The sequence below is a fragment of the Xenopus laevis genome, chromosome 7L, assembly GCF_017654675.1.
Source record: "Xenopus laevis strain J_2021 chromosome 7L, Xenopus_laevis_v10.1, whole genome shotgun sequence".
NCBI classification, from domain to species: domain Eukaryota; kingdom Metazoa; phylum Chordata; class Amphibia; order Anura; family Pipidae; genus Xenopus; species Xenopus laevis.
In genome coordinates this window covers 132,310,817-132,323,360 of record NC_054383.1, presented here as the reverse complement: position 1 = coordinate 132,323,360, position 12,544 = coordinate 132,310,817, and the positions used below count along the sequence as shown (strand labels likewise).

Below are 12,544 nucleotides of genomic sequence, written 5' to 3'. Positions count from 1 at the left end.
GGAGATCCCATAGTTGCAGGGGGGGCAGGGAACTGGGGGGGGCAGACTGTGGGGTCTGCTCCCCAGCAGCTCTCTTACCTGCATTTGCAGGGGGGCCAGGTGCACTCTAGTTACTCCACTGCACCCTGGTATAGTTCCAGGGGTATCCAGGGCACAAATAAGCACTCACCCCAAATCTCCCCTTAACTGACCTTGAGGCTGGGCCCCCTTAGCTCATAACAATGTTACAGATATATAGGAACATTGGGGTAACAGTCACCCTGCTATAGTTCCAGGGTTATCCAGGGTACAAATAATCACTCACCCCAAATCTCCCCCTAACTGACCTTCAGGCTGGGCCCCCTTAACTCATAACAAGGTTACAGATATATAGAAACATTGGGGTAACAGTCACCCTGCTATAGTTCCAGGGATACCCAGGGTACAAATAAGCACTCACCCCAAATCTCCCCCTAACTGGCCTTCAGACTGGGCCCCCTTAGCTCATAACAAGGTTACAGATATATAGAAACATTGGGGTGTCACCCTGCTATAGTTCCTGGGGTACCAGGGCACAAATAAACACTCACCCCATATCTCTCCCTAACTGACCTTCAGACTGGGCCCCCTTAGCTCATAACAAGGTTACAGATATATAGAAACATTGGGGTAACAGTCACCCTGCTATAGTTAAAGGGGTACCCAGGGAACAAATAAACACTCACCCCAAATCTCCCCCTAACTGACCTTCAGACTGGGCCCCCTTAGCTCATAACAAGGTTACAGATATATAGAAACATTGGGGTAACAGTCACCCTGTGTTTCAGAGGTACCCAGGGCACAAATAAACACTCTCATAACAAGATTACAGATATATTAATAATTATTTACTAACATGCATTATAAGCCATCTTTTTTTTTAAGAATGATGGAAATAGATTAATTACACAATGCACTTGGGAATGGAAATGCTGATTTGGGATACAGTGTGGTCATTATGCTTCTGTATAAGAGACCTGCACTGCTTTTTAAGTTACATCTCCACCACTCGTCCTTCTCTTTTCCTCCTCTTTCCCCTCTTGGCTCTCCCTCACTGCACTATTGTGTTGTTAGAAGGATCAGCTTTGGAATTTCACATTTCTGTATGAAAAGTCTCAGTGCTCAATGGCTCTCTGTTCTCTGGCATAACTGCATAAGTGGGTGTGAATGTCCTGTATGTATAAATACTGGGGGTCTCCCATCCTTTTCATTAAAGAGAAATTTCTTACTGGAAGAATATTACTAATGTAAGTAAGAAACTAAAACTATTTGCTTCCATAACATAAACTTAAAATGTGAGTGTACAGTATGTTGTACCATCACTCTATGGATAAAGTGTTCCAGTGCCCTGGATTCACATATTGTGCAAATAATGTATTTCGTATTTCCTATACTTGGAGTGAGTGGGGCTCTACTTCGTATTGAGAGCCGATCTTGGTATTTCAAATAGAACAATTATATTTTTTATATAATGCTGTTTTACACAATTGGTTTATGTATACTTGACAGATATGTAATAGGTGATAACTTACAAAAGAGAAATGCCATAAATGTGTCTGTGCTTCATAGATTTTATATGATAGTAAATAGGTGGTCTAACTTCTGATTATTTCTTGTTGTGTAAAAGAATTAGTCTCCACAATCACATAGTTACATAGTTACATAGTTACATAGTTACATAGTTAAATCGGGTTGAAAAAAGACAAAGTCCATCAATTCCAACCCCTCCAAATGAAAACCCAGCCCCATACACACACCCCTCCCTACTGTCACATAATTTATATATACCCATATCTATACTAACTATAGAGTTTAGTATCACAATAGCCTTTGATATTATGTCTGTCCAAGAAATCATCCAAGTCCCTCTTATAGTCATTAACTGATTCAGCATCACAACATCACCCGGCAGTGCATTCCCCAACCTCACTGTCCTCACTGTGATGAACCCCCTACGTTGCTTCAAATGAAAGTTCTTTTCTTCTAGTCTGAAGGGGAGGCCTCTGGTACGGTGATTCTCTTTATGGGTAAAAAGGTCCCCTGCTATTTGTCTATAATGTCCTCTAATGTACTTGTAAAGTCGAATCATGTCCCCTCACAAGCTCCTTTTTTCCAGAGAAAATAACCCCAACCTTGACAGTCTACCCTCATAATTTAAGTCTTCCCTCCCTCTAACCAGTTTAGTTGCACTTAGTCTCTGCACTCTCTCCAGCTCATTTCTATCCCTCTTAAGGACTGGAGTCCAAAACTGCCCCCATACTCCAGATGAGGCCTCACCAGGGACCTATAAAGAGGCAGAATTATGTTTTGAGTTAATGCTCTTTTTTTTATACAAGACAGAACTTTATTTGCTTTAGTAGCCACAGAATGACACTGCCCAGAATTAGACAACGTGTTATCTACAAAGACCCCTAGATCCTTCTCATTTAAGGAAACTCCCAACACATTGCCATTTAGTGTATAACTTGCATTTATATTATTTTTGCCAAAGTGCATAACCTGCATTTATCAACATTGAACCTCATTTTCCAGTTTGCTGCCCAGTTTCCCAATTTAGACAAATCAGTCTGCAAAGTGGCAGCATCCTGCATGGAACCTATAGTTCTGCACAATTTAGTATAATCTGCAAAAATAGAAACAGAACATTCAATGGCCACCTCCAGGTCATTAATAAACAAGTTGAAAAGCAAGGGACCTAGTACAGAGCCCTGTGGTACTCCACTAACAACACTGGTCCAATTAGAAAATGTTCCATTTACCACCACTCTTTGTAGTCTATCTTTTAGCCAGTTCTCTATCCAGGTACAAATACCATGTTCCAGGCCAACATTCCTTAATTTAACCAGTAACCTTCTGTGTGACACTGTATCAAATGCTTTAGCAAAGTCAAAGTAAATCACATCCACTGCCATCCCAGAATCAAGGTCCCTGCTCATAAAAAGAAATTAAGTTAGTCTGGCAAGATCTATTACGCATAAAACCATGCTGGCATACACTCATAGTATTATGATTTGCTATAAAGTCCAGTACCTTATCCTTTAATAACCCTTCACATCAATATAATCTCATATGCTATGGGTAAGTGACAGTAGTAGCTATGGGGTGTAAATAGTAGGTGAATAGTCCCTGAATGAATGATATTACAGCTTTATATCAATATATTCTATGTTTAGATAACCACAAGGCTGCACCATGTTTAGAGTGAACATCGTGGCTATTATATTTGCCTTTGGTAAGTAAAAAACACTGTGCCTATTGGTTATCACAGACCAGTTCTTCCAGCCTCCATTGTAATTATTACAGACTCTATGATTGCTGATTATACAGGTATGGGACCTGTTATCCAGAATGCTTGGGACCTGGGGTTTTCCATTATTTGGATCTTCTTACCTTAGGTCTGCTGAAAAATCATTTAAACGTAATTAAACCCAATAAGATGGGTTTGCTTACAATAAGAATTAATTATATCTTAGCTGGGATCAAGTACAAGTATCTAGTAGAATTAAGTGAAAGGCACTTGGACATTAAGGGGCTGATTCACTAAGAGTTGAATATCGAGGGTTAATTAACCCTCGATATTCGACTGGGAATTTAAATCCTTCGACTTCGAATATCGAAGTCGAAGGATTTAGCGCAGATAGTACGATCGAACGATCGAAGGATTATTCCTTCCATCGAACGATTAAATCCTTCGAATCGAACGATTCTAAGGATTTAAATCCAACGATCGAAGGAATATCCTTCGATCAAAAAAAGTTAGCCAAGCCTATGGGGACCTTCCCCATAGGCTAACATTGACTTTGGTAGCTTTTAGATGCCGAACTAGGGGGTCGAAGTTTTTTTTAAAGAGACAGTACTTCGACTATCGAATGGTCGAATAGTCGAACGATTTTTACTTCGAATCCTTCAATAGTTGTAGTCGAAGGTCTAGGTAGCCCATTCGATGGTCGAAGTAGCCCAAAAAAACTTCAAAATTCGAAGTTTTTTTACTTCGAATCCTTCACTCGAAGTTAGTGAATCGGCTAGTGTCCAGTTGCCTTTGACTTAATTCTACTAGATACTGTATATTATGACCTTGATAAATGAGAATCTTCATAGACATCAAGTACTGTTTTATTACTATGGAGAAAGCAAAAGGAATTTTGAAAAAATTAAATTAGTTATTTAAAGTGACCTCCTGCAATTCAGAGCTTTCTGGATAACGGGTTTCCAGATAAGGGAAACCATACCAATAATCCAAGGCAGTTAGGGGTTGATCCTTCTGTTTGCCACTGCTTAAAGGTTTTAAAAGCCAATGGAATTCTTGTATTATAATGTTTTTCTGCCAAGCAGGACCTCCATTTAAACCCCAATTTTCATAATTGAGCCCCCGACATGAGTAATATTTGGGCCCTTATGTTTAACAGAAATAAACATTAGTTTTCAGAGCCTCAGCAATGACTAGGCCCCCTACAACCATTCCCTCAGTATTTCGGTGTTTCAAGGCTTGTGCATTGGACACTTCATTAGGAAGATGTTCTTTGGGGTAGAGTTATCACAATTTATTCCCTCCCCAAACTCTGCCCCACGTTACCTTACACTTTAAGTACACTACATCTAAGACAAGTTTCATAATTTTCTTCCCCTTAAATGGAGAGTTATTATAGGTATGGGCTGTTATCCATAGACTCAATTTTAATTAAAAAATTATTTTTTAAAAAATTATTTCCTTTTTCTCTTTAACAATAAAACAGTACTTTGTGCTTAATCCCAACCGAGATATATTTATTCCTTATTGCAGGCAAAACAATCCTACTGGGTTTTGATAATGTTTTAATTACTTTTTAGTAGACTTAAGATATGGAGATCTAAATTAAAGATCCACAGGCCTCAAGCATTTTGGATAACAGGTTCCATAGTGTTCTGTAAACATGAGCTTCACTCAGCCCCTAAAAAATTTAGGCCATTTGGGTGAAAACACCTATTTCTGCTTGAATTAATAAATTAATTTAAAGTAGTCAAGTAACTCATAGGAACTAAGCAAAACTGCTTTCATCATGCTAACAACATGAGATAGATCTATGCTAACAGCTGATTGGCTGCAAGCAAGAACCATCCTGAGCCTACAATATATTTTTAGAAACCATATATTTTTCAAAAGCAAGAAATAAGGTCTAAGAAATAGAAGGAAGTTGGTAGAAGATGTGTTACAGTTAATGAACTTTTGTAGAAAAGGGCAGATAAGCTCCATGATGGAAAGCTGGTAATGTGAATATAGTTGATATTAAACACATATGATACAGGATGACATATGATATGACATTGATATGTCTCCCCATTTATTCTTTCTGCAAATATTTTATTTTCTCTACAGTCCTATTTCCTTTTCATGTCTGTGGCAAAAAACATCCCAATCTACAAGGTAAGTACAGTAACATATAGCAGAGATCAATGATTCTACCACAATAAGACTTTGTGTGTTTAAGGGTTTGACCAGCACCCCTCCCTCTGCCAGGCTTTAGGTTGTGCGGTAACTGTTACATTTAAGGTGTGGGTCCTCAATTTGTTTTACTAATTTGTGTTACTGCTGGGGATATCTTAAAGGTTGGTTGGCTATAAGTGGTGGAGCCATACATCTGCCCAAGCTAGGGATGCTGAACTTTTTGAAATGTTCTGATCAAACTGTCAGTCCAGACTCAACTGGAAGATTTTCAATGAAAACCTAGTGAAAGGAAGAGGAGGGATGAGAGCTAATGGAAGGAAAGACTCGTGGAACTGTAAATGGTAAAGGAAGAGTGTGTAGATAATTTGGATAAAAAACCTTTACATGCAAAGTATGGGAAAATAAATGAGCATGTGTCAGAATGGTTTGTTAAACTGGTTGTGAGCAGCTGTAATGCTGTGTAACTACCAAACATTCTGAGGCTTGACATGAATGGAATTGAGCAAAAGTCTTAATAATGCAAAACTGAACCACAAGGACCTTAGCAGTTAGCAGAAAATATATACAAGAAATATGCAGAAAGCAAGTCCAGGTTCAGGCACAGGGTCAGGACAGTCAGCAAGTAGACAGAGTATGTGAAACAGTCACTTGGTCAAGCAAACAAGCAGAAATTCAATATTAGGTCATGGGTTGGACCAGGGAGTCAAAAATAGAGGAGAACAAGGGCAGGACAGGAACCAGCTTACAGGACTGGAACTTGGATGGCTTGGACAAAGTTGTAGGGGCTGATCCAACACAGGTTGCTGGAGAAAACAGACTTAAATAGCCCCTTAATTTGGTTATTGCCTGTAACTAGATTGTAGACGGTTACTGAATCGGTTACCAGGGAACACTGAGGTGTAGAAATCGTTGATAATATCCACCAGGCACCAACCATAATGCCAGTGGTTCTAGACCATGGAGTGTCCAACAGAAAGTACATTTAGGAGGCACAGACACTTTTTAATAGAATTTTACTAATGAGCAATATCCTCCATGAAATACTGTAAATTGTTGACTTCTCCTTTAATATACAATAGTGATATTATAATACATGGGTTTATAATTTAGATTTTATTAATAAACATCATATTTTTTTTAGTTTTTGTCCATCTCCATGTATTCTTACTCTTTAAGGATTTCTCGGTTATCTTTACTTCTGCTCCCAATCCTGTGGAACCTCCTTTGTTTTTGTCCCTTCTATTGAAATCTGTCCCCTGATTTTCACCTCCAGAGCAGCATTCCATCCTTGAGACTGTAGATGTGACGGTGGTGGAAGGAGAAGCTGCAATTATCAGCTGCCGAGTAAAGAATAACAACAACTATGTTATCCAACTGCTCAATCCCAACAGGCAAACCATCTACTTCCGGGATTTTAGGAGTAAGTTAAATCAGTCCATGTGTTTGTGTCCAACACAGGATCCTAAAACTTATTGCAGATTAGAACCAATTAGCTTATCTAGTCTGCTGATATCTTTCTCTCTGATACAAATCCATGTACACTGACTATAAGACTGTTATTGGTGGTCACTAACTTTGTAAACACCTCTTTCTAAAGGGAGATCTGGTTGTGTTGAGTCATACGCTCATTGCATTCCATCATGATAGTGATGCAGTGAAAACATAGGTTCTAGATTGATGCTGAATGTACAAAATGTGCTGAAAAACAAAAGGGAGTTGACCAATAACACCTTATTTTGGGAGTGCTTGTCATTCTACATAGGGATACCAACAGAACTAACATTGATGGCTAGACATCTTTACATATTTTGATGTTCTGTTGCTAAAACATTATTGCGTTGAGAGGTCCTTGTAGTATTCTAATAATATCATCTGTACCTATCTGTCACTAATGCTGGTCAAACATACTCGAGTATGACGGGGTGGTTTGGGACATTTTAAGACAGCTATTTAACAGTTTGAGCAGACCATCCCTTTGGATTACAGCTGATCTGATGATGTTGCTCTTGCTGACAAGGATACAAATCATAGGTAGATCCCAACATATGGACCATCAGCCAATGAGTAGATGAATGTTGAAACTTATCAGCTGATTTCACAAAAAAGAAACATGTGAAGGGATCAACATGATGATCCATGTTCAAGGTTGGTAGAGGGGGTATGGGGTTAAGCATAATTGTCACTACATTAGTGACAAGGGCTTCAACCCCTAAGCTGTCCCCTGTGCCATCATTAGGTCCTCCTCTTCTCCCATAGTGCTCTGTAGTGGTGGTAAAACCATAAAGCTTATTTGACAGATAGTGGTTGGGTTAGTAAATGAGTCCCAGTACATATTTAAGGGGAAACACATTGCAATGGATCTCGTAACCAATAAAAAGTTCTAAGCTACATGTTATATTATTTATTGATTCATATTACTGTACTTTTTCAGCTCTGAAGGACAGCCGATATAGCCTGGTGTATTTTGCCGGTAATGAACTAAGAATCTCCCTTTCTAATGTTTCTGTGGACGATGGAGGCCGATATGTCTGCCAGCTCTACAGTGACCCTCCTCAAGAGGCCTTTGCAACTCTTACAGTAATTGGTAAGGTTTAGTCCCTTCATCAGTCATTTTCTCTGTATTTCTAGAACATAAAAGCTGTGTAGACTAGAACTTAGACAAAGAACAGACTGGAGCTCCTCCGAGGTGGTGGAGCAGAAGGAAGGTGATGCAAGTGGAATGATTTACCAGTTTGGGCAATGTTGCACAGGGTGTTTTGATCATTGCTTATTGTCAAAATGCCTAGTATTGACTTTAGGCCATTTCTCACTGATATCAATGACTTCTCCTAAATGGTGACTTGCTTCTCTAAACTGAAGGAGCATCCCATGTTTTTGAGTATTTATAACAAAAAAAACCCTAAGGTGGCAATTGTTGTAAATGAGCAATACACTGCTGATTTCATACATTAATTATTAAAATTGCCCTTATAGCTTGGCGTTGCCAGTGTGGAATGGGGCATGGCTGGGTGTAGACTACAGTGGGTGTGATTGATGTAAATTGGTGGATGCCCTAATTTATTCAGGGAATTTTGGCAAGCTTGTATTAGAGTAGTTAACAGTGGACATTTTCCCAGGCCCACCCCAGTCCTAGCAGGGCCTCCTTGGCCATAATATGGTCTTTGTAAAATGGGTTACTCTTCTTTCTATTCTCCTCCAACTGCTTTCCTTCATTCTCTTTTTATTGGCTCACACGTTGTTCTATTTAATTTCTATTCTGTAATACCTTCCTGTTATTCTTTCATTTCTCTTCCATCTCTTTCTCATCCAAGGAAAACATCCGACCCTTGAAACCGAAGATGTTGCAGTGATGGAAGGAGGAGTTGCCATTATCAGCTGCCGAGTAACCGATAATGATGACTCTGTTATCCAACTGCTCAATCCCAACAGGCAAACCATCTTCTTCCAAAATATGAAAGGTAACAGGAAGTATTATAGATAGGAAACAATTTCTGTCTACACTGCAATACAGCAAAAAAAAAAAAAGTTGAACTTGATGGACGTGTGTCTTTTTTCAACCTTACTTACTATGTTACATCAAGGGGGTTATTTATCAAAATCCAAATTTTCCTGATTTTTTTTAAATAAGAAAAGTTTGACCAAACCAGAATCCACGATTTGCCCTTATTTACAGTATTATTAAAAATCCTTGATTTAATTAGTTTGGGTAAAAACTCAATAAAATTGTGAGAAAACCCGAATCCATGATTTGACCTTATTTATTATTAAAAATGCTCAATTTATTCGGTTCTGGTAAAAACTCGATAAAATCAAGCAAAAACCCGAATCATGAGTTTTTGATGAGTTTTTTCCCCGAATCACTCTATTTTTGCCCTAAAAGCCCAAAAAAAGTTGGACAACAAACCCCAGAAACTTTAAAATAGGATAGGGACCTCTGCCATTGACTTCTACACAACCTTGGCAGGTCTGAGATGGTGGATTTTCAGATCCGGGCTTTTTGCTGCATTGGATTTTAATAAATCTAGATTTTGACTCAAAAAGCCAGACTGGAGTTTAGTAAATAACCCCCTAAATATATTCATGGAAACAACAGTACATTATTTTATCTGTGTATCTGTAAATGTTAATGTGATACATGCTTGTAGTTAAATGTATTGTTCTCAAGAAGAAAATCCATACGAAGAATATTTTTTTATATCTATAATAGGTGAATATATTAAACTGGTAACTCTCAGATATCTTGGGTTCAAGGCCTTCCCCTTGCTGTCTAGTTAGCTAATAACAAGGTTATCAAGACAGATTAGTGAAAGATTAATGCAACAGTCTAGCTAACTCTATAGTTCCAGGGGTAGCCAGGGTGTCAAATAAGCACTGATCCCAAATCTTACCTCTTTACATGTTCTCTCCTTAGAATATAATTAATATAATTAAAATGTCTTATTTTCATGCACAGGAGTAGGGTCATTCCTTGTAATGGTTATTCTATTTTCAATACCATAGAACAGTCTATATGCCATTTTGGGGATTCTCATTGCTGCTGCTCTTTTCCAGCCCTGAAGGACAGCCGATACCAGTTGGTATATTTCTCCGGAAACCAACTGAAAGTCTCCCTCTCAAATGTTTCTGTCAAAGATGGCGGACAATATATCTGCCAACTCTACAGTGACCCTCCTCAGGAGGCATTTGCAAATGTTAAAGTTAAGGGTAAGGTTTGTCCTGTTTATCCCTCTTCTTTCTGAATTTGTTGTAGATAAATTGTGATTTTTACCAGGGTTGATGCCAGACCCTCACTTGGACCCCAGTTATATCAAACCAGACAATGCAGATGGAATATGGAATATAAAGGTTAAAGAGTTGAGGGCCTGGGGTTGGGTTTATCCTTTCACTCGGTAAAATGGATGGCAATATATGAGAAAACTACTGTGTAACAATGTACAGATAAATGATCTTTAACTAGTCACTTGGTAGATGTTTCTTCATTACTGTATAGGTCAATGAACACATATCTTTAGTCTCCATTACTTCCATCTCAGCCTCAGTCTCCCAGTGTTCCCATGCCAACCTCCTTATGGGGCCTTTGTCAAATACAAAACTTATACACCCAAATTATGGGAAGGGCAACCAGATATAAACAACTCTAAACACAAGGTAGAAGATATGAAACAACATTTTTCCCTGCAATGTCCCTGTAGTGCTTTATGTTATCTGCTAATCCATAATATTTTTTATAAAATATATATATATATTTTTCATTTACAGCATGAAATCATTTTTATCCACATTGATTCTTCTGAGACGGCCTGACTCATCTACTGGAAAAATATATATTTTATAAAAGTTGGACTGTGTGTCCCGATGTCCCTTGGCCAGACAGGTCACATTCTGCCTTGTCATCACACCTGGAATGTGAAACCCTCAGCCTTTGCCAATACAAAGTGTGTAGAAGACAATCACATGATATCTTATTTTTTGTGTCCAGAAATAGTAATAATGTTCCATCCAGGAGTAACGCTCAGAATAACATGCACTTTGATATGTTTTTCTCTTTATATAAAATGTGTGCCATTTGACACATACAACAGTAACTATGGAATGCAGATTCGTAGCAATTGAAGAAGTTGAAAGTTGCGACTACAGACAGCACTGTATTCACGAGGGCCCCCACAGACTGCAGCAATGCAACTAGAGTGGAAGGCAGGATGCAAAGTGAAAAAATGGTGGATTGGCCAATGATGAATTTGAACCCTACCTTCCACTTGACTCCAATTATCTTTTATTAAACACAATTCAGCAGGAAAAGTTATAAAATAATTCTAGTAAGAGTACTCCCCCTATACTAAGCACAATTTAGCTCCCTAGGTTTGCAAACGGAATAACCTGTACAAAGAGCAACACTATAACATTATTTCCTCACAGTTATTCATCTGTACTAGGCACAATTCAGCAGGAACAGCCCACTAAATCCTGAATAGCAAAAAGTCAAAAAGCACAAGAATAAAATAAGTAAAACAACATAATCTGTGTAGTCCTGCTAACCCTCCTTCACATCTTCAGCATGATGAAAGTTATAATCATATACAATTAGGGAATGGGACTAACAATAGCCACACAGGCCAGTAAAAAAATGTAATTATTAACAAACATCATTAACAAAGCATGACACATTTTGTGCATGTTGCACTTAATTAAAAGCTCCTACAGGCAGTCATAAGAGTTTTGAGTAAATTCTAGGATAAGTTTCTTCCCTTTAAATGGAGAGTAAGTACAGGTGTGGGATCTGTTCTTTACAAAACCATTTATCCAGAAAGCTCCGGATTACGGGAAAGTTGTCTCCATTTTATCCAAATCTTTAAAAATGATTTCCTTTTTCTGTGTAATAATAAAACAGTCGCTTGTACTTGATCCCAACTAAGATATAATGAATCCGCATTGGAAGCAAAACCAGTTATTGAGTTTATTTAATGTTTATATGATTTTCTAGTAGACTTAAGGTATGAATTACAGAAAAATCCATTATCCAAAAAATCCCAGTTTGTGAGCATTCTGGATAACAGATCCCATACCTGTAATAAGGTAATATCTTGCTGTCTGTATTGAGCATTTGCTTCTTTACTCATTCACATTACTACATATCAGTAGAAGCTGCCTATTTTATTGTAAAATTAAAACGAATATAGGTGCGCTTTATTGTAGAATGGCAATTACCTGAAAATAAAGAAAACCTCGATAAGCACTAAAGGTAATATGTGCTGAGAACTACTCACATGGAGTTCGTGAAGTGTCAAGCAATTAGAAACCAGTGATCGCTTCAGGATCCTGTCAGAGTCGGTCTCATCTGTTGTGAGCCTAGCGGAGAAATCTTACAATAGTGCAGAACAGTCGGCTAGCGTACGAGGGAGGGCAAGAAGTTTTAGGCTTACCGGACGTTCTTGACGAGTGTGGCTGGAAGGTGCAGTGCAGTGCACCTTCCAGCCACACTCGTCAAGAACGGCGGATCCCGACCGGCTAATCCACCCACGAGGATTGCACCATCTGACCGCTACCAACAGAGGACAAACCGCGTTTGAATACCTACGTCCGGTAAGCCTAAAACTTCTTGCCCTC

At 38.6% G+C, this 12,544-nt stretch overlaps 1 protein-coding gene across 1 annotated transcript; it reads left to right on the top strand.

The window, feature by feature from the left end:
- Positions 1-3,154: 3,154 nt before the first annotated feature.
- LOC108696917 (cell adhesion molecule 1) lies at positions 3,155-11,773 on the top strand. Its single transcript, XM_018226621.2, has 7 exons — positions 3,155-3,250; positions 5,372-5,419; positions 6,714-6,860; positions 7,872-8,024; positions 8,752-8,898; positions 9,992-10,144; positions 10,700-11,773. Exons 1-7 carry the CDS (start codon positions 3,211-3,213, stop codon positions 10,702-10,704), a joined length of 693 nt encoding a protein of 230 aa, XP_018082110.1. The 5' UTR covers positions 3,155-3,210; the 3' UTR covers positions 10,705-11,773.
- The last annotated feature ends 771 nt before the right edge of the window (positions 11,774-12,544 follow it).

What these genes read in the sequence shown, in the direction of transcription:
- LOC108696917 (XM_018226621.2), top strand. Translation starts at nt 3,211, where the DNA reads ATGTTTAGAGTGAACATCGTGGCTATTATATTTGCCTTTG. An exon ending in AAAACATCCCAATCTACAAG is followed by an intron (nt 5,420 to 6,713) that starts GTAAGTACAGTA and finishes TTTCACCTCCAG; the next exon opens with AGCAGCATTCCATCCTTGAG. An exon ending in CTACTTCCGGGATTTTAGGA is followed by an intron (nt 6,861 to 7,871) that starts GTAAGTTAAATC and finishes GTACTTTTTCAG; the next exon opens with CTCTGAAGGACAGCCGATAT.